Source organism: Mycteria americana, chromosome 8 (assembly GCF_035582795.1).
Source record: "Mycteria americana isolate JAX WOST 10 ecotype Jacksonville Zoo and Gardens chromosome 8, USCA_MyAme_1.0, whole genome shotgun sequence".
NCBI classification, from domain to species: domain Eukaryota; kingdom Metazoa; phylum Chordata; class Aves; order Ciconiiformes; family Ciconiidae; genus Mycteria; species Mycteria americana.
The window spans coordinates 32,270,013-32,292,951 of record NC_134372.1 but is presented as its reverse complement, the minus strand read 5'-3'; the positions used below and the strand labels follow the sequence as shown (position 1 = coordinate 32,292,951).

Sequence of the window (22,939 nt, the reverse complement as noted above, 5' to 3'; positions counted from 1 at the left end):
CCTCGTCCAAATCAAAGACTCACTTGGGATCACAGAGTGCATAACAAAACTTCAATATCATATGTTTAGGAATGTAAACATGGAGCCTAAAAGAACCACTGTAAACAAGATTAAAAGTACAATCAACCCCATGGCCCCTGTTTCAGCCAACCACAGTATATGATATTTAGCATAAACTCAGAGCCTTAAAAGCGACTGCTGCTCCTTTGTCCCCACTATTACGGGAAGGCTGCCGCAGCACCTTACTCCTCTGCAAGCAAAAGGCTTCCTTCTCATTCCCAGTCTAAGCTCATAGCCAGCGTTTATACAGCCATGCTTGTAACAACACTGCCTTCTCTCTCACCCTGCTGTTTCCAGTATTACTGTTAAAGCATAGATACTTCAGGTTTCTTATGTCTTCTTTTCTTAAGAAAAATCAATTCTCCAACTGCAAGGTACTTGTTTTTAAAAAAAAAAAAAAAAAAGTCTTTGCTGCCAGACCTGCAATTTTATGTGTCAGTTCTTTCACACTTCAGAGATGAAGATTATCTAGACCTTCCCAACTTGAAGCAGCTGAATGTAGCATTTTGCTTTGTTTTCATTTGCTATCTAAGCTGGAGAAAACATAATAATGATTCATTTATTTAGTAAAAGTGCGGACAAAACCAATTGGAGACCATTTTTATGATTTCCAGTGAGGCAGACGTGTTGCTTCTGGTAAGGACGAGAGGCCAGATAGATCTGGTGCTTTTCAGCAGCCAGAGTAATGCTTACTAACATTACAGCCTGTCCCCATGTAACATATTATCAGTACCGACTCCTTTGTTTTGTCAGCAGGTACAAAGAAGCGGCTTTATCCTTTCAGGAAATGAACGGTTCGGTGCCCAAGAAACTACTACTTCAAAATACATCCTCCAAGCTGAATTTTTTCCAGCAAGTTTATGAAGCCCAATTCAAAAGCAGAAACATCTCTTCTTCAAAGAGGATATATTCCTATGTGCAAGAGCAGGATTGCACCCATTTCTTTTGAAACCATAGAAGATTTTAGAAAATAAGGATGAGAAAGAAAAAGTTGAGTATGTTTTAAATCAGTTCTTACATGAAGTTCAGTTTGTTTGTCTCATTGATTTTTTTTTTTTAGATAAACATAAATCATCTTCACAGGGAAAACTTCAGTAGTTGGGATCAATAAAGCAACTGGCCTTGCTCTAGCATACATACTGAGACTAAAATCTTGTTATTTCTTATTTCTACATTCACAGATCCCTGGCAACTAGACTTTCAGAAAAAGGCTGCAGATCGGAGCTCCTTTGCTTAGGTGCCATAAGCCAACTAAATGGAGAGGCAAAGATGAACCTGTCTCTTTCTTTTGATCAAATGAGAACCAAAGATCAGCTCTCCAAAATGTAGGGGGAATCTTTAAATGTGAATAACATGTATTCTTACCCTCTTCTCTGCCCTCCCCCTTCCAAAAAAAACCCAAACAAAAAACCAAACAAACACCACCCAGAACTGCAGGGAGTTTAGGAACTCAGGCAGACTGAAAATACTTGATCCCCAAATTGTAAATGTTTAGCAATGTTCCCTAGCCACCATTCCCTCTTTCTCATTAAGGTGTTTCACAGCCACTTCTTTATTCTTTTTCTGAATTAACAAATGGCCATTTCCTTTGGCAACAGAGAATGTAATGACTGCTTCCTACCACGCATCTTCCAGCAGTGCGGAAGATGAAGTAAAACAGTAAGACTCAACAAAATAAGAAGAAAAGGAAAAACCATAGTTAAAAAGAAGTAGGAGATCGAAGATTTCTCACTGTCAAAATTCTGTGCCAGATTTGTGGTGCATTGCTTGTACTCACTGTAGCTGCAAAGTATCAGTCTGAGTTCATGATTCTGAAGGACCAGAATTGATTTTCCTCCATGGAAATTGCTCCTTCTTTTTTACTTTCACACTTATTTTAAAAGAAAAAGGTTACATCTGGGGGGCAGAAAGCAAGGTGTATGCTTGGTATCAGTTCTCACCCATGCAGAGAATAAATGAAACTCAGAAGATCTACAAATACTTTATATAGTCTAAAATTATATGGATAGCTATTATATTCTTATGATTTCTAGACTTTATCCTTTCATATGCATTTTAAATACTCACTCTATTGATGTAATGGTATTTTAATGGAGTTTATTATCATTTTTGAGTCACAGAAACACTGAGAATGAGGCATAACAACATAATGTTCACCTGCAGTTAGTCATAATATGAATCAAGCTCTTTATCATCACTGTCTCTCACTTATGCCTCATGATGGAGTAACCTTAAACACTTTTTTTTTTAGAAATAATTCTGCATAAACACACAAATAACATAGAATATGATGCAGAGAGCACTATAGTGGAATTCAGTTATTTAGCAATCCAAAAGTTACAAGTAATGATAAGGAGCCCCATGATCTCCAAAGACGATGTACGTATCCTGATGTATGTGCCCTCTACAGCAGCAAATAGCCTCTCCCCACATTTTCCAAGCAGTGGAAGATTGTTACAACTGATGCAGACCAATACACACTGTCTGCGTTTTAAAAATGTGTGACTGTACAAGAGTCACGTTTTTGATTCAACATTTATTAGTGACATGTATTACAAGTAACAGCTGCCAATTTTTCTTTACAAAAACCAACACAAAGCTCAAAAAAACCCCCTTTAATACATTATCAAGTGAAGAATCGGGCTTCTTTTCTGGTATGTAAACTCTCTGCCAGACTATTAACAAAAGGGCAAATTCTGAGGCCTTCCTTGAAAAAAATGCTATTTACTAGAGACAAGAATACAGGAAGATAGGCAGCATACTTGTATGATATGTTATCTCCAGCAATATATTTGTGCTGATAGAAGTCAAAGCCAATCTTCACCATCCTTACTCAAACACTTTCTAACAGAGAAGACAGAAAAAGGCTGCTATCCTATCACAAGTTGTTTGCCAACTAAATTTAGAAAAACAGTTTGCTACTTAAACTGGGCAAGCTATAGTTGCAGATTGAAGCAAAATAAGCACAGAAGCTCACAATACAATTTTAGAGCTGTTTTTTGAGAAGAATCACAGGTAGAAGAGCAAGATTGATCTCTAAGCTGTACACTGGACACACCAAAAATCTGTGTATGCAAAACACTGAAGTGCTATTGGTTTGCCTGCTTGAGTAGGTATTTGAGGAACAGAACTATGTTTTCCTTTCATATGATCTTTGATTAATCTCTCCGAGTTATATTTAGCCCTAGATTACACTGCCTGCCTTTCACCTTTTTCAGTCAGAGCTACAAGTCAACTGAAATTCTGTCCCAGTTGTGGGTGGCTCCAAGAATTTCAGGTTTTTGCTGTGTGCTCTCAGCCAGCAAGTCCAAGCCAAAGCAGGCAGCAGAGCCAAGGGGACATAGGAAAGTCACCCACGGAATGTGCTGACACGGAGCACGGTCCAAGGGTCCTCTCACAGAAAAGGCACCCACAAAGCTGATTCCACAAAGGCAAAATCTCAGAAGCAAGTCATCATCTCCATAAGGCATGACGACTAGGAGAGCATGGGGTACTGAAACGCTTCACTGAAGCCACTGATGCACACGTCTGATTCAAACATTACTTTAAAAAGACCAAGGTAAGACAACCATCAGAACTGAGAATGCACATATGTACGGCTTGTCGAATCCTTGAAACAATAATTACGTATTTTCAACAAGCCATACAATACCCTATGCACCTTACAAACATCATCCAAGATCCCAGCGCAAAGCTATTATGTTAAAATTCACTTAGACAAAGTTACGAGAACAAAACAAAGGCAGCTTTCCTTACCAGCACTTCTGCTATGTCATAAACAACAGGTAGGTCTCTATCATGGAAGCAATGATGCAAGCCACCGTTTAGGAAGCCAGGCTGACTTGTATGGCATAACGTCTGATTTACCACTCCACATGCGCTCCTTGGGTCTCAGCTGCACCACCACGGGAGCATAAAGATAACTTTAAGTAGGTTTTAAAAATGTCAGAAGGACAGGACAGCAGAAGCATCTGTTAAATCTCTTTATTTAATAATATCTTGCACTCCTAAATTATTTGGCAGGACAAAATAAATTGATACAAATTACTTCATTTTATCATTTGAAATACAGTTACTAGACACTCTCAGAAAACCACAAACAGAAAGTCACATAGGTATAAATATAATATTTACTTTAATGATTACTTTGTAGCGCAAATCTAAATTACGCTCTCATGTTTGCACCTCACAATGTATTTACAGTTGTGGTACGTCCAGTGTACGGTCTTGAGATCAGTCGTGTTTTTACTTACAGTTCTGCTGTGAAAAAGAGCAGAAAATGCATTGTAAAATTCTGTTTATTTTGCCACATGTATAGAGTAGGGTTTTTTTTTTAAATGTAAGGTTAATGTATTTCAAACCATATCAAGCAAAACAATAGGAGAAAAAAGAACTATGTTGGGTTGTGGTAGGAAACCACAACTCTCAAGTTTTTCACTAGAACAAATCAATACCATGATATCCCCATATTTACATGACTGCCTATTATTATCATCATTTCATCCACACGCTTACAAGAACCCACAAAAGTAACAGCATTAACCTACTAAAGCAAACAGAATGACTATTTTTCCATGCCTAATCAAATTCTTATTTATTTAAGAAAGCAAATTGTTTAAAAAATAGAGGACTGCTAATCCTCTATCTGTAAAAGCGTTTACTGATAAAAGTAGTTTAACAAAAGCACTTTTATTAATAACAAAGTAATACTGAAATACAGTATCCTAAACCATTCAAAATTCAACTATTTGTATAAGCCATATGACTATAAAGAGAGTAGCATAAAAAGAACAGCAGATAAATATGATCTGCTCTGAAAATAAGCTACTCCACTACGCAGCAATTGGTTTTTGCATGGTTTTAACACAATTTTTCATATCAAAATTAGACAGTTAATCAATATTGAGAGACAGTTAATCAATATTGAGGTGTTTAAATATGTCCTGAACCTACAAACCTTTATATAATTCAGTGACTTTAAAATAGGAGTTGCCCCATTGGGATAGAAAGGATGACTCATACAGCTCAGGTTGTTTCCATGCATGGGTTCCTTGGGAAAAAATAAAAAACAAAACAAAACAAAAAACCACACACCAAAAACCTAATAATTTATTAATTTGCATATCTAAAACTATTTAGGTTTTAGATCCCTATCTAATGTCGCTCATATTAACCGTTTACAGAATTACAATGTAAACTATATCCACTTTGAGTGCTAAACACAGAAGAGTTTCTCTTGAAAAATTTTCTTAAGAAAACCAAATGGAGAGATGAAGACAACTTGCTTCAAGTGACCAAAACCATCTGCACGTAGACTTCATTTTCCACAAATCCCACCACACTGGTAATTTCACGCATTTGCAACCTTTTGTTAGGTTGCCCAGTTGATCAAAACTCTTCAGAATATGAAATACAGAGAAAAGAAAATCCAAATGTAAATGTCTCTGTTCAAGCAATATTCTGCTTTAACATAATGATTTTACATAATCAAATGCATGCTTTGTAAAGTAGATGAGGAAAGTGAGGAGATACCCATGGTATTGCCTCTGCACCTCTCACCTCAGCCAGCAGCAAATAAAGTCATGCCAACACAACCAAAAAATAATTAACGAAAAGCAGAAGACAAACAGATCCCTTACTTCAGAGGTTGCCAGTCCAAACCCCGGCATTTCATTTCAACACAACCTTCATTTTTAACTTCACTATGTCAAAACCCACTCTTTTCCATAAGATTTAGTCTTAGCTCTCACAAGTCTTTGGCCAGGAATGATAATATATGGTCGTAGTGACCCAGACAGTAGAAGGGCTGTAACTTTACAACAGCAAAAATAAAACATTGAGTTGATAACAATTTCTCCCATGAAATGCCAAGGGCAGGCCTGATCTAATGCCCATATAAGTAAGTGAAAGATACTCACATTGAATCAGTCTCCAATGAGCATTAACAAAGCTGAGATACAAGTGCCAGGGGAAAGAAAAAAAAAGTAGATTTGTATCCATGATTTTTGTATTTTTTTTAATCAAGCTTAAAGGGATATTAGGGGATACTTTCAACTTGCAGTTTTTGACAATGGACTGCTTTTCTTTTCCCTCTTGATACTTACACAGGGCTTTTCAACAAAACGCGGGCTGCTGGGCAAACTGGCCATGCAGGAGTAAACCAAGAACACTGGTGCCAATAGCTGGCACATGAACTATACAAACAAACTGAAAACTAGATTAACTGTTTAAAACATTTTTCATTTTTAATAATAAACTAATATTGTCTAGTTTTAATAGCACACCTTTTCCAACAGCGTTGAGTCTGCAGCACTGGTCAATCATATCTCCAGCACTCTGCTCATAAAACTCAGTTACTTTTAATGTGATGAAAATAGTATTTTCAGCCTGTCTGCCCATTACCATGAAGTGTCTGAAAAAGTTCATGAGAACATCTGTTCGGATACCCGAGGCACCTGTGGCAGAAGCAGTTGTATAACGACAGTCTCCCCTTTTGGTTTTGCTAGTTCAGCAGCCCTGTAATACCTGTATTTTTAAATATATTGTTCCAGGTACAAACAGAGAGAATACATTCAAAACAGAATTTGGATTGGTTTGACAGGTGCTAACATGCAGTGGAAAAGATATGAAATAGAAATCTTGTTACAAAAATAAATAATGAATAACACGGCAGCAAGCATGATCTCATCAAAGTCTTCATCTGAACGGAGCATAGTGGCAAAGACCAGAAGGCTCTTGTGTGACATTGTTATCTAAAGTCCTGATTAGATTTTCACCTCAGAGTTCTCAATTTTGGTAGCAATCATCGCAAAGATACTATGGTGACTGGCACTCTATAAATACATCACACAGACAGGTAACAGTATAGAAGACGGCTATCAGATAAGAGTTTGAAGCGTTTGAAAATTCAACCCTGCCATTAGGTCTGTATAACAGTACTCAATTTTACAGCAGCAGAAATGTGATTACAGATAAAAAGGCAGGATTAGTGCTGTACAAATTCTTCTCCTCTTAAATTAGATTATCATCATTCAATAGCATTAGTTAGGTTTTTAGGGAGTGTCAGAATTCAACAAATATATAGGCATGTATTAACTGTAAATTTAATAAAAGCCTGCAGCACAACCCAAGGGTCACGGTTTGATTGGCCTCGCTTTGCCAGACACTGCACAAAACTGCAACAAAGGAGTCACACAACTTACAGTCGACGCAAGCTACCCTCATCTCAAGTATCTGCCAACGAATATAAGCTGTTATTTCCTGTGATTCTATTTTAGATTTTATTAGACATTCATAATAATTCATTATAGGGTTGGGCTGGACTCGGTACCTCTGCATGAAGTACGTTTGATGCAGACAATGCTATGGGAATGAGGCTCTTGTCATCCCAGTGGATTTAGTCAGTATTTCCTCACTCTAGAGCCAGATGTGTGAGTGGGTGTCCATGTCCATGGCATGCACACATCGGAGTTGTGATTGCTACAAATTATTGTTATTTGAAAACACACCCACTAGTCATTTCCACACATACCATAAGTACTCCAGATTACCTCTAAGCATTAAACTCAAACTCTTCATATATTACTGTACATTATTACAAGTATCTTACTAATACAATTGTAACCCATTGTAATGAAAACATCTAAAAAATATTTCAAAAAATTGACTTCTACTAAGTATACTTTGTATACAACCAACTCCTTAGGTCCTGATAACAAATGGTACATTCAGTATAGGAGCTGCATTATTTGAGCAACAGAAAAATTGTACACTGCACAATCCAATTAGTATCACCATTATACATGCTCGTGCTGAGCAACGTAGGCTCTCGCACAGTTGCTGCCTTTAGCGTATAGGGGTTTCCTTTCACAGCCAGCTCTTCAAGCACATCACGAAACCTGCGAGATGATTGCTCCTGAAAAACAGCATAACGCAAGTCGTGGTGATGATACAAATTATAATTTGTATTCTTGTGGACGTACTCATCTGATCATTGCACTTCCTCTACCAAGCACTGGGAATCATACATCCAACATTTTTAGTGCTGGACTGGACAGCCAAACATTTTGGGAACTTTTTTGCTCCCCAGCAGTAGTTGCCTGCATAGTCCTGAGGTTTTGAGATATCAGAGACCGGGGAGGGCTGTTCTGGGAAAGCAGCAGTTCAGCACACTTGCCACATGTGCCAGAAGATCAATGGGAAATGCTGAAGATAAAATGGCATTCACCAAGTTGATACTGCAACAGAAAGTTCCAAATCTCTTACTTAAATTGCCTCCAGCAAGACCCATATTTGTGTCTCTGCTTATGCATCTCTACTCTCTACTTTGTGGGAGCTCCTTGGTGCTTTCTGGCACTACCCCATCCCCTGGGGCCACCTTCGTCATGGTCAGACCATAGGTACACACATAACCACAGCACGCAGGAACTTCCAGTCACCAGAGACTACCCCGTCTGCATCAGAGCAGAGCCCAGATGTAAAATAGCATATATGCAGGGCAGATGATGAGTGAGCATAAAGCTTTCTATCTTAACAGCATACATGCACCCATTGTCTCTCACCATCTGCTATATGAAAGAAAAACTTATGCATATATAGCCACACTAAATGTGCAAGAAGAGTAATTTTCAATCGTTTGCATAACTGTAATCCATTTTTTCCTAACAACACACACACTAATAGGAATGACTTATAGCCCCAGTTTAGCATGCTACTAAACTACTGCTGTCTTCGCTTCACCTCTGGAAGAACAAGATAACCTTCCTGAGCTTCCTTTGTAAAATGCAAAATATTTCAGCCAAAAACATCAAGCTCTGACATTCACATATGTATGCTAGTGCCTAAATTAAGGTATGTATGTTTGAAATTTGTATCCTTCAAGGACAATCTGCGTAGAAGAGATAAACATTATAAAATGTAGACAGCTAAATAATGAAGTAAGGATTCTGGAATTTAATATAATGATAACTCAAGCACTGAGCTGTACGTGTTTAGGTTTTGGAGTTTTCTTTTTCCTTTTCCAAATTGCATTATAAGAATTATGGTTCCTTTAATAAAAAAATGCATTTGCTATGATGAATAGTAGTTCCCTAAATATTTTTAGTACATGTAATTTACTCAATAAGTGAAAAAGTTTGTTTAGAGAAAACTACTCAACTATAGCGAACGTCCAAAATCATTCTCCACCTGCAGAACCATAAAAGGGCTCAAAATGGAAGAAGGTGGTTTTACAACAGCTGGTCTCTTTCAACTTTCTGTAATTTTTATAGCTATTTTCTGGTGAAATTTTTTTAGTACACCGCAGCAGGACTCTTCTAGAAACAAGCAGACCATGATTTCACTCATGCAGTTCCATGAAGCAGAGGTGGATCGCCGATATCCCGAACCACCAGCAGCCAGACACATGCAGGGTCAAGTTATGTACTCTCACACCAGCACTGAAAACTTATCAAATATGGCCCTGATCCAGCAAAGCACTTAAGCACATGCTTTACTTTAAACATGTAAGTAATCCTATTAGAGTAAATGAGATTCAGCATAAACCACTGGACTGAATCTCAGAATACCTTGGTTGTGGTCCTGATTATGTCAGTGACCGACTGCGTAACCTTGGACAAATCACTGTATTTCTGCGTCTTTATTTCCTCTTTTGCCCTTTACTTGTGTTTACCATGTTGCACACCATCTGAACAAAAATAATCCCAATCTGGAATCTTCTAGAAACTGCTGTACTGCAAATAATGGCAGGGCTACTCATGTACTTTAGTCCCTTTTCAAATGCCTGTCATATACTCCAAACTAACGCTCACCAAAAAACACCCCAAGATGACATCCCTTACCCTTAGGTCTACTTATCCACTATTGACAACCAATTTCAAAAGCACAACATTGCTCTTAAAAAGCAGTTGTGGAGAAGGCATCCAACTGAAGGGTACCTGCAGGTACGGGCCAGGACAGCTCCCAAGCACGTGTGGCTACAAGCCCAGGACTCATGGGGCAATTCCCCTCCCACTGCTAGTCCCTTGCTCACAGGGCAACGTGAGATCCCAAGCCCTGCCTGGGGATCCATGGGGCAGTCTGCCATGCTTCTGCCAGTGCTGTACCCACAAAAGGAAAAAACTGTACAGTCCTGGGAAAACCTGCCTAAAGCATGCAGGTGGAAGACAGCATTGTCTCTCAGGGTACAATGCATTTACACTAAAAGGCTTTATGTTCGATATTTTTAGACATTGCGATGCAAGATACAGTTTTCCACAGGTAGGCCATGTGCCATCAACTCTATGTCTTAATGATCCTGAGAATATTTCCACATAAATAATTCTGCTTTTGCACATATATACAACCACGCAACGTGTTTACTCTTGCCATACACTTCTTGCTTCCCGGCAGTTGTCACAGGCAATGTCACTGTCACAAGGAGAATATGGATTCAGCTCCTAACAATGAAGCAGGCACGGATGAGTGGGCAGGATACTCAAATGAGTTTCAGAAAGACTTGAGGTGAAATACTGTCCCCAGTGAAATCAATAACACTTTTCCCATTTACTTCAGCAGAGTAAATATTTCAACTCTTTTTTTTTTATGCCTTCTGGTCATCTCGGTGCCTAGCAGAGTAGTCATTTATTTTCCTTAGGAACACAGGGAAAAGGAGAGAACAGATAAAAAGCGAGGGAGGGAAGAAAGATTTCAAAATAAATGTACTCTTTTTCCAGGATAGTTAAAAAAAAAAAACCCAAACAAACTTACAATGATTCCTGTAGTTATAGATTATAAACAATGCAGAAAATGAGATTAGATTAACACAGTTAAGATCCTCCTTTCTAGGAACTCATTCACAAATTCCTCTTCTGTCCTTGAAACACCTGTACACCACGTTGCTGCTTTCCCAGCTGAGCCAAAGAAGAGCTCACAGCAACAGCAACACAGCTTCGCCTGTGGCAGTCTGCTCCGGATCAGGCCTTCTGCATACAAAGATATCTATTATAAGACACATGCATCATGAGCTGTACTCTGTTAATTAAAATATTTTCTGCTGCAGATTGGAAGCCTGGCCTATAAGATACTTGCCAAAAATCATGTTCAGGAGCACAGCAACTGAAATGCATTTTTGAATAGGTCAAAAGTTAGTTACTTTTGACTTTTTCTGAATGTGTGCTCTGTTCTCATTGTATGATGAAGCGAAATACAGTCAAAAGGTTATATATAACTGTCCATTTGCAGCAACTTAGTGGACACAATAAACTACTGGTTTTCAGAAGCCATTCAAGATTTTGGACATTAAAAAAAAAAAATAAAAAAGAAGCCGTGCAGTAACCTGTAACAGAGCCTGAAAAAATGTATTCCGTGCATAACACAATAAAGTTACTGAATAAGTGAAATTTGCAGTAAACATGCTGTCAGTAAGTGTTGCAAGTTTCCAAAATTAGTTGGCATATCAGACAACAGTCAACATTTACGATGCATTTTAGAGCTCTTGAAGTCCTTAGCAGCATTCAAAGTTAAGGTTGACGTTTCATCTTTAATTCATGCTCCTGTGTCTTTCTATATTAACTACTAACAAAGCAGCATGCTAATAGCCTCAGCACAGAGAGCATGCGCAAGGCAGGGGCTGTGCACGGTCCACGGGAACGCTGGTCTGCATCTCCAGTGAAAGTAGATCTGTGCCTTTCGACAAGGGAGGCAGCCACCAAATCAGTACTGGCAAACTTGAACATCGGAGCAGCTGAGATGGAGATTACGGTCAAGAGCAGCAGCAAAGTATGCTCATGAGATCTATTTAGAAGCACTTTCTCTAGGAGAAAGTTTTCTGCAGCTACTGAACCTCCTTATTTGAGCCCACATTATTTCTCTCCCCTAAAGTGATCTTTGTAGTTCATCAAACTTTCTCCACTCATTTGGAAAGGATTCTAAAAAACACAGGTTTAACATAAGTTTAGACTTGTGCAGCACCCTTCTTTTCCCCAGCATCTCATACAGTGCCTCACAAAAGGCCCCAGAGGTTGGACAAACATAGCACCAGGAAAAACACAGTGTGAAAGGGATCTTTATGTGCATGTGTGAGGGCCCAGTGCTAATAGCTCAATGTGCTATTGACACATCACAGTGCAAACAGCTAAGTCTTTTTCAAAATAGCATGAGTCACAGTGTCATTCTTAACTTTGCCTTTCCCAGATTTGGGTAATTTGTGAAACAAATCATCCCCGTATTACTAAAACATATTTTTGTAAACGAAGGTAGCCACTGGGAAACGACTATCGCTTCTGACTAACGTTTACTCCGTAAACTACACATGCCGCAGAGAAGGCGTGAATAGATAGAAGCGGTACTGCAACTTCTCTGACAATCCCCGTCAAATCAAACCGTTTGTTATCTTCCCGTGCTAGCAGCTGATGTACTTTCAGATAATCCTCCGGTTTGGTGTAAGGCTTTAGTTAGAGACTGGCCATAGCAGAGCCGGAATCATCCGAAAGAGCGGAGCGGAGCGGAGGGAGGTGTCCCTTCCCCTCCCTCGCAGGGACGCCCGAGCTCCCTCAGGGCTCTGCCCGACCCGCCGGGGGAGCCGCCGCGGCTCCAGCCCGGGGAAAAGTTCAGCAAGTCCCGGCCCGGGCCACCAACGGCTGCGCGCCCGGGCAAGCCGCCTTTTGTTCCCTGGCCGCGGGGGCGAGGGACTCGCACCCTGGAGTTACTCGCGGCTCCGTCCGGCTTTCGGACCGAACCGAAACGCCCCAGCGCCGGGCCGAGGCAGCGGCCGGCTGCGGCCTGGCGGGCGGGTCCCCCCGGGGCGAGCCCCGCCGCGGCCGCCGGCAGGAGGAGGAAGGCGGCGAGCCCGGCCCGGCGCCTGCCGGCCCGGCTGCTCCCGGCCCCGCGGACGCTCGCCGCCTCCAACTTTCCGGGAACGAGCGTCCCACGGCCCCGCAGAGCCCCGCGGGCGTGCCCCGGCGCCTGGGGCTTTCGGGCATCCCCCAGCCCCGAGCCTCCCCGCCCCGACGGAGCCCAGACTCCGGCTCTCCGGGAACCGGCCGCCGGCAGCAGCACGAGGAATTAACACACGCGGGAATAATCACCTTGTTGTAGTTGTAGTAACCCAAACACTGGGCAAAGTCCAGGTTGGAGGGGTCTCCGGGAAGCGAGCTGCCCGCCGCAGCCGGGTAAAATCTTACATCCATGCCGGTGCTTTGGTCCAAGAAGTGCACTTGGAGAAACCGCCGGGAGGTTTAATAGATCCACCTTCAGGTGCCTTCCCCGGGGCTGGGGCGCGGGGAAACCGCCGAGGGGCCGGAGCTGCGGAGCGCCGAGCCTTCCCGAGGAGCGGGGACGAACGAGGGCCGGGAGGCGGCGGGGGGCAGCGAGGGAAAGAGGCGGCGGAAAAGTGCAGGTAAACAAGGAGGAGAGGAGCGGAGAGGAGAGGTGGGCGGCGGAGCCCAGGTGGGTGCCCGTCCGCCTCGGCGGGAGGAGGGGAGGGAAGGAGGGAGGGCTGGAGGGAGGGAGGGAGGGAGGGCTGTTGTTTTTTAAAAGCTCGGTGCCAAGCCACGGGCTTTGCCTCCGCATTCACGAGCAGCTGCTGTACACAAAGGAGCCACGCGCCCGGCACGGACGGGCGGACAGACCGACCGACCGACCGACCGCCGCTGCCCGCCGCAGCCTGCCCGCGCCGCCGACAAAGGCGGGGGGCCCGTCACCGCCGCCTGCCCGCCGGGCCGGGGGGAGCAGGGCACCGCGATGTCACGGCCGCCCCGCGGCTGCCGCGGAGGGGGCAGCTGCCCCGGAGTTGGTGCAACAGGGCTGCGCCGGCCGGGGCGGGCGGAGCGGCGCGGGGCGAAGTGCCGAAAGAGCCGGCGCCGCGCTGGCACCGCTCCCCGGGAGGAGCGACCGGGGCCCGCGCCCCTCCCCGCCCCGCCGCCGCCCCTCCCGCCGCCCGCCCGCTGCCGCCCCCGGCGGCCGGTGCGGGGGCCGCGCCGCCGCTCGCCCGCCCGGGCCGGAATCGGGGCCGGGAGCGGCAGCGGGCGGGCGGGCGGGCGGCAGCCGGCGCTTCCCGTGGCGGTCCTCTGTCCGGGAAGGGTCAGGTGAGGAACTTTCACCGCTTCCAGGCAGTTTTCTGCCTTTTTTTTTGTGGTAATGCACTTTATTGATTGACACCGCTGCCTTGCGGCGTGAGGTTGGCGGCAGAAGCAAGGAGATTTTTCTAACGTACTGTCAAGAGCGGGACTTGAAAACACGGTAGCCTGCCCCAGGGAAACCTTCTTGAACTCTCAAAATCACTGGATGCTGATTCAAAGCAATGCACTGATAATCCAAACTTGTTTAGTCAGTCATACACACTGCACAGCTGTATCTGCTACCGTGCGTGGAGCTTTCCTCACCCAAAATCTTGCTCCAGAACTTTTGGAGGAAACACTAAAGCAGTACAAAGGCCGTTCAATCTCACGACTTGTGCCCTGCAGACAAGGTGTGAGGAAGAAGATGGTTGAAAACGTGCCCTTGACTCAAGGCTTCTGTGACAGGGAGAGAATTGCCCTTCAGGTCTAGGGCTGAGTCCTGTGCAGTTGTAACACAACTGGAAATACACTCCAGACTGTGTTTAGTTTACTCCATTTGGTTGCAAAAGAGCAATGACAACACAAGTGTACAAGGTTTAGCTGTACAACAGCAGCAAGGCCTTCTCTAAAGGTCTGTGCATCTCTGCTGCGGCTGCTGAGAACAGATATCCTGGGCCTATGCCACAGGCCCAATTCTGACTGAAGCCTGCACCTCAGGGGCCTAATGCCTCCCGCTTCGTGGCCAGGCATGATTTTGCACTGCCTAGATAGATTGGGAGCAAACCGAAAAACAGTCAACAGCTACAACATGTAGAAAGGGAACATCTTCCCAACTCCATTCCTAGAAATCTTATTTTCAATATTTATGGTGGCACAAGTAGCTCCTGCTAGCACAGGAGACACCAGATCACCCTTATTCAGGGTATTGATCCTGAAGTGTCACAGTTTGAAGCGAAGAAAGATTTCTAAAGTGACGTTTTGCACTAAGAGCAGAATTAAACATAGCACAGATATACATCGGTATTTATATGGAATATTTAGAATTTAACTTTCTAGAAAAAATGTGTGTGAACTGGTGAATGCCTTGGTAGAAAAGAAAACAGGCATATTCCGTCAAATACTTAATCCAATTTCATATTCATTGTGTTACCCATTTTTAACCAAAGGGAAAAAACTGCAAAATCTACTCTGTTGCTAGAAGGGAAATGGTTGAGGAACATAGAGCACAGAGTGTTCACACAGGCACACCCCATACCTGTGGCAAAATTATTTATGCTCCTGAGAGAAACAAATTGTTCAGAAATAAAAAGACATTGAATCTGTTTCAGAATGCAACATTGCATTAGAGCGTTCCTCCGAAGCAGTGACGGAAAAGCGGTAGTGTATAAGCACAGCAAAGTCATTTCCACATTTCAGCTGAGGTTAATAAAGTAATACCTGCTTTGTTTTATTAACCGGGTGACAAACATTTCTGTAAACCCAAGTGTAAAAGTTAGAATAAGCAGATTCTCAGGTTTAGGAACAGATCATTGGCACCAAGTCCTGAGGTGCTCTGCTATGTAAATACAGGTATTTCCAGACTGCCTTGCTCTGGTTCTCTACACTTTTAACGAAATCTGAAAGCATATTCCCATTGAATTCAGAGGGAAACTGCTTCAGTGGGGACTGAACAGCAAATGATTCCAAGTTTAGGATTTGGTCCCGTCGTCGTATTGAAAGGAGCCTCTGAAAGGCTGCAGACCTATACAATGTATGGCTTCTGGGCAGCGCATGGCCCGCAAAGCACTTTGGCTGCTGCACGATTCCTGCCTTGGCTGGCGCGGGGCGGATCGGCTGCCCGACGGGGCACATCCCGGGCTGACCAGCCCAACTCATCTCTCCTGTCCCACGGCCTCGGCAGCCGCCTCCGCTCCAGAGCCAGAAACGCGAGCCTGCGGAGCAGGAGGTGGCAGGCGGGAAGCACGCAAGGTGCTGTGGTGGGCGGGCAACTACCGCCTCTGGGTTAGGAGTCTTAAATTCAGAAGATAAGCAAATAATGGTGATGTAAATAATGATGATTTTAAGTACTCTGATGGAATATGCTGTTTCCAACACAGTCACTTCTGAAAATAGAAGAACAGGCTAATAGGAAAACCCCAAGATCTTGTGATGTCACTGGCACAAGAAGTTAATAGAAAACATCTTGATGTCACATCTTGATGTCACTGGCACAAGAAGTTAATAGAAAATTGAGGTGGACTAAATCAGAATTAAAAAAAAAATAAATTCCAGCTAGGCAAAACACTTATCCCCAAAATATTATTTGGTGAAAAGTTTTGAAATACTGTCTATTTATACAATTATGAAACTAAAATATAGACATTTGGTGGTATTTCCAACCAAAAAAATTCTAGTTCCTGAGTATAGTCTAGCTTTGGCATCTCTACCAAGCGCCCAAATTAAGGCTTTTCCAGAACTAGTAAGACTGCAGTGAAATTAATGAGTGATTTAAAGAAAAACAGAAGAGAAACTGGGATATATATGCTAATTTGTTTTTCTTTTTAAACAAAATATTAGGGTTTATGTGATATCGTGCCAGAGAGAATTTTACAAACTAAAAAATCAGGCAAGTGTGTGTTTTCCTTTCTCAATACCTCTTCAATGTAGTTTAGTAAATAAGTAAACTTGAGTAATTTCTACTACACTTTAACTCCATATACATGATGTCAAATCTGTTTGTTAGTAACAATGTATTTATCTCAGGAGTACATTAAAGATGGCATATGAGCCAAAGTATTTATATGTTTCTGTACATATCACTTGAAAGGAATCCAACAAATTCTTCTCTCAAGCTATTCTCTTTAAGGGCCTTCCATGAAACTATGGCTTTGGAATTCTACTTTTAATTTTTTTTTTCTTTCAGAGCAGTTGGAAGTATGAAGTATTTGCAATTTTGAGTAAGTATTCCCTTCTTTTCTGCTTGTTTAATAAAAGTAAGCATTTACCTACAGTAAGTGGAGTACTCCAGTAGTTTCCCTGGTCCTGGGTAGCCTTGATTTCGAAGAAACTTTTTGAAAAGCACTGTTCTATAAAGATTTGAATGTATGCCTACCGATGCCAACAATTATGATTCAGGCAGTAACACACAAACTGTGACTTTGTTCCATCTTCAGCTATACTTTTTTCTGACTCATCATCACAATTCAATTTTAAAAGCCATTAAGAACACTCAAACTGCTTTTCTGATGTAAGAACAGAAATTGTATTGGAGTGAATCAGTCATATACAAACTTGAAAGTGTGCATGCACAAATTCTCACTGCTGCCCAGAAACCTTTCAACTTGCACAGGTAAATACTAATGTTCCAGGCCTAGCTGATTCCCACACAAGCCTGGCAAGTCCTTTTCTTTGTACCAGGACATAGCAAGGGAATGTGTTTAATGGTTACAGCTTATTTGCTTTCTTTAACTGGTACCCTTAGAGCCTCTGCAATCTACTTTGCAAATTACAAACTAGCCCCTGCAAACTACAAACCCTGTGTCAGTCTCCCCGTCTGTAACATGGGTGCAATACCAGAGGCTCAGTAACGTTTTCTTTCTTTTTACTATACAGAAGTCAAAGGCACTGGGAGGAGATTTACTCCAACAAATAGCAGAGTCGGGAAGAAACCTCCGAGATAAGAGCAGACACACCAGCTCCCTAACATCCAAATGTTCAGCCAGCCAGCCCAGTCTTCCACAAGTACTGCAACTCAACACCCCCCATGTGTCTGGCATGACAGTCCCCTCACTGGCAAAGACAACAAACATGAGAGGGGGCAGGAAAATGAGGAGTAAGGAAAGAAGGGGTGGAATGAACCAAGGCTGGGCCGAGACTCTCGCTCCAGTTTCACAATGCAGAATCAACATTAAAAGAGACCTGACGTCCATTTTCACAGTGCAGGGTGCACATCTGTTGGCTCCTATACGAACTGGGAGGAACAAGAGGAGATGGGAGAATACAACATCCTCGATGCCACCTGTTAAGGAACAGTGACTTAGCCCCTTCCCTCCAGAGCACATGTGGAGGATGAAAGGGCACAAAACAAAAAGGATGGAATACAGGAAGAGAAAAGGAAGACAGAGTGCCAACCAGGTCTGGTTTAGAAAATAATCTAAAGCCTCCTGGAATCAATAGGAAGTCCCTTTAATTGATTGCAATGGGCTTTGAATTAGACCTATGTTCTACTTATCAAGTACAGCCGCTGAGAATCAATAATATTTTGACTTACCCCTCAAAGCAACAACTACACTAGTAACTTTTGGCTAAGAAAAAGTACAATAAACAGCATATGAATTCATTAGAGTTTATCTCACTGAAGTCCCCTTCTCATCAGATTGTAGAGTCAGCTGGCATTTATAAGTGATCATGCAGGCACAAATATCCTATATAAATGAGGCAGTAAAGAAAAAACTTTTGTTCTTAGCATTAATTCAGATCAAATATTCATTGATATCTACATTTCTCAGGAAGTATCTCAAGCAGAGATCAATAAACACTTATTAGTCACTGACCATGTTTCCTGCAGTAAAGGATGGAATGTCAGCCAGCAGATGGGAGCAGCCAAATAATCGGGGGACCTGGAGTCTAGTGCTTGTCTGCCAGATGATCATTTACCTTCTCTTTGTCTCAGTTGCTGCATCTAGAAAACTATAGATCGAAGGATTAACAAAAAAAAGAAGTATTTTTAATAGTAATTCCTTAAAAATACAAATCATTATTTCAAAATACAAGTATGGAGTGTTGCAGGAAAAAAAAAATCACAACTGAAAGTTTTTGGTTTGCAAAAATTCTACTTCTTTCAGGCCCAAGTCAGGAAACGCATTACTTTGTGAAATTGGGAAAAACAAAATTATTAAACTTTTCAAACATTTACATGTGCCTGCTTTGATGTTTCTGTAGATTGCTGAAGTCTGTTATCTCACCTGAAGTATTTTACCACCTCAACTCACATATGACAATTTTTACCATATTCTAGCAGAAAAGGAAGTATTTGAGTTGTCTACAGAGCAGAGACAACCACTAACGCTCTTGAACTGTTATAGCAAAAAGGTTTCTGCCACTTTAAAGAAAGTATTCCACAACCCTCCAAAATAACCTGTGTGTAAGGGACAATATAGGATTACTTTTTGGCAGAGTGGATATCCTGTTGCTATTGACTGCAGTGTTACAGTATCCTGACATACTAGTATACCGTTATTGTGAGATAAAGACCACGTTGAAAAACAAACTGATTGCAGTACTGAAAACAGAAAAGGAACTGTCCAGTAATATAAAAATTAACTTCTTTAAGAGAACAATGACTGGAACAGTGTCGTTTCTAGATTAGCATTAAAGAATAAAAGCTTTAACTGAAACTAAGAAACTGTTGCAATGTATTCCTTTCTTCCAGGGATGCCATTTTAAAGCAAGACAGGAAAACTTGGTTAGAGATGGCTCTAAGTGTGCGTGTGTGTGTGTGTGTGTGTGTGTGTGTGTGTGTATATATCTCTCTCTCATTTATATTATCTGTTGATATAAAGCTGTGGAAGCTGTGTGGTATGTTTCTGTTTGTTTGTTTGTTTTTCCCCTCCGTCCCTCTCTACATTCATACATTTGTTGGATTTAAACTAAATTATTAAAAGAAGGGGAAAAAAAGCTGCTGGCTCTACTTTTTAAAGGGAATTTACAAGGACAATGTCTACAGAAAGAAAAACATGCTCATCGTGAGCAATCCAAATTCTTCTTTAAATTTCTGTGTTAGTCGAGGAATTTGTCAGGCAGAAACTTTCATATTACAGTAGAATCAAATCTAATTACTGAAAGAATTATTTTAATGAAACGTATCCAAAAAGTCTTAGTGAAATATGGTGAAGAGTCTTTCCAGGTGAGAAAGGTTACATTTAATCCTTGTATCTGCACCAGATTCACTCATACATGTTTTTCAGTTTTAATTTCTTCCAGTGTTCTATCAGGTAACTATCTGAAATGTACAGCATCTAGCTATATGACCTCTGATATATTTCAGGTGCACACATTTCATTATAAGGCATCTAAACAAGGATGTGGTGATGTTCCTGGAGTGAAATATCTTTCTGTGATTTTGTGGGTTTAATGCAATAATACTGTATTTCCCCAAAGAGGGCACACTCACCCTTGAGAGCCTGCATGGTACCCTGGGGAGATGTGAGCAGCCGTGCCCTGGCTGTCCCCAGGAGCCATGGAAGCGGTTGTATGTACTCTCAGTGACCACAGTGCACTGCTTTTGGTGGTGGGTGTGGAAGGGATGGGCTTTTGGTCATTGCTTGGAAGCTGCTGAAGGACTTGACAAGACACTGCCAAGATTTAAGGTAAAGCGCCATGTATGGTTTTACAGTCATGCCTTAAAAATAAAAGTCATTATTTAAGAATGCTGCTGTTCTCATGTCCCTTTCAAATGGTTACAGAGCCTTATTGTGATATTAACATCACCTTCTACCAGCACAGGTTATAACATAAAATAATTAGTGACAAATGCTAGAGAATATGTGAAGATATACAAAAATTTACCCACATTTGACAGGACTGTAGACATACAGCTTTATTTGGATAGATCAGATCCATACAATAACTGGAAGCAGTATTCCAAAGGACCCATTAGTTATCCTTTCGGTCTCCTAATTAATGATGTAGTCTTCTGAGAGCATATTAATAACTTCAGTATTAATAGCAGCATAATTCTAGCTGAGAATTAAAAAAATAAAACACTTTTTATAAGTACTCGTACAATAGAGTTTGGGACTTAGTAACAGACATACATAAATTCATCAGATTAAAAATTAACAAACAGATTTCTAGAAGTGTGATCTAGGGACCACAATAACATCTCCAAAACGAACTGCTGTACTTTCATTCAGGAGACTTACGTTCAGTTTATAGAGTTGAGCTCTCTTTTTTGATGCTTCAATGGGCCGGGTTTTCAACATTGGAAAGCTGAAGACAGATTTCATCCAGTTCTCTCGACTATTTCCTCAAGCTCATAAACAGTATGTGCAAGCTGTTCTTAAAGAATCAGCCCTCATTTCCATGAATGGCTAATATTTAATAAAACATCTGATCACAAAACCAAATCTAAAAAGTCAGTACTAAAATAACACTCCGACTTGCTACTAAATGCAATGTGCCTTGATATAAGTCCATTTCAACTCCATTTATTCCAGGGTTCTACAGCAGTCAAAATAATCAATGCAGAATTTTCCATGTGATTTACACATTGTTTTTTAAAATGAATTGACTGAAACAAAAAATGCTTATTTCTGCTGCCTGGCTTGTTTTCTAAAACATATTCTCTTTCTTTTAAAGTGAGAGAACGACCTCTGCTTCAAGAACAATTTTCTGAGACAGTGTGTTTATCAAATGGCTTCTCTGCTTTCATGAAAACAATTTATTTTCACTGAACTCTTCAAGATAAGCATTGAAGTCAGGAAGAATGTGCAATGACATTTATAATTACATTCAAGAAACAAATATTTTCCTACAGAAAGGTTTTGGATTTTTATCTTTTTTAGAGATACAAAATATTTTCTTTCCTCCAACGTACCATTTAAAGTTATTTTCTCCCTGAAATTACAAAGTGTATTTTCATATGCATGGAAAGGGAAGCCCGGGACAGTAATCTTCTCATAGAAAGGCTACAGTATGCATCCTAAACAATGAAAGCTGTAGCATAATCCTTACAACCAAATTGCCTTCCCTGCCCCACTCTTAGGAAATAATCTGCAGACAAATGACAGGGAGAACAGGGGGATTCATGACCTTGCAGAGCCTCCTCCAAACGCCCCCCATATGCCCAATCTTAGAAAATGGAAAAAACAATTGTCCCTTGGAATGGCACGTCCATCTCTCCAGCTTTCCTCCCACATTTTCCCCTTGCTCAGACAGTTTCTTAAGCCCCAGAGCTCTCCACAGAGCCCATGGACATAGGGCATGGTGCCTCCCATTCTCTGGGGAAATAGAGGATCTTGCTAAAAAAGCTCCCTCTCTTTCCCGTATGGATTCAGCCCCGGACCCGTCCTCACCTATCAACAACAAAAGCTCAGTCATGCCAGACAATTACTGCTTCCTGCTATATTCTGAACTGCCCCTAAAATCAGGGTATATATACCTTGATAATACCTTCATAATGTATCTCATTTTTCAGAACAAAGCAGCCACAGATTTAGCCATATAGTGCCTGTATTTTCAAATGCAAATTCAATAACTACCTATGCAAAAGCTGCCCATGAATATATTTAGCAGTTCTGTTTGGGCTGCCTGAAAATGGGGGTCTTACTGGATTAAAAAGACATATTACAATCACTCCAATGAATGCCCTTTAATTTGTGGGAATTCATTTTAGAATTAAAAATTTAAGATCTGGTTTATTCCTTGCCAGTCAAACATCCCAGCTTTTCATTATTCCATTTTTTTCAGTGCATGGAGGTAGTTCTCATCATAAAGATTCTCTGATAAAGTTCTCCTCTGGAGACATACTCTTTTTGTAGGCTCAGCTAGTGAAGAAATATCATTCATTTGTAATACTCATCAAAGAGAAGTGGAAAAAAATCAAAAGCAGCTGAAAAGAGATTGTATTTCACTAATATACACCAAGGCTTTATTTAAAATATACAATGTTAAATTTGATCAAATATCAACCCACCATTCAGAGTGAAATAATCTCTTTTAATTTGCATGTATCTGTGTGTGCCAAAGAGAAGCGTGTTTGCTTTCAAGCAGGTGCACATCCTGCTATGACTAAATCTCTAACTCATCAAATTGCTTTACCAGTGTGGGACATGCCCTTTTTTCTGGAACAGCTTCAAGCATTT

General features: G+C 41.4%; 1 protein-coding gene and 1 long non-coding RNA gene across 6 annotated transcripts in view; one reads left to right on the top strand and one right to left on the bottom strand.

Annotated features, from left to right (window-relative positions):
- Positions 1 to 18,679, bottom strand: part of TOX3 (TOX high mobility group box family member 3) — an 84,367-nt gene extending 65,688 nt beyond the window's left edge. For 4 of the 5 annotated variants that reach the window (XM_075510634.1, XM_075510636.1, XM_075510633.1 and 1 more), the window contains exon 1: positions 13,125 to 13,642. Coding sequence is in view for 2 of the 5 variants with exons in the window: in XM_075510633.1 (XP_075366748.1) it covers positions 13,125 to 13,226 (102 nt within the window). In the remaining 3 variants the exon portion in view is untranslated. Of the gene's footprint in view, positions 1 to 13,124; positions 13,643 to 18,628 lie in introns of those variants that run through there. The other variant, XM_075510635.1, reaches the window with a different exon arrangement.
- LOC142413920 (uncharacterized) lies at positions 13,675 to 19,742 on the top strand. Its single transcript, XR_012776931.1, has 3 exons — positions 13,675 to 14,123; positions 16,999 to 17,032; positions 17,688 to 19,742. It is a non-coding gene; the product is annotated as an uncharacterized LOC142413920 (long non-coding RNA).
- The last annotated feature ends 3,197 nt before the right edge of the window (positions 19,743 to 22,939 follow it).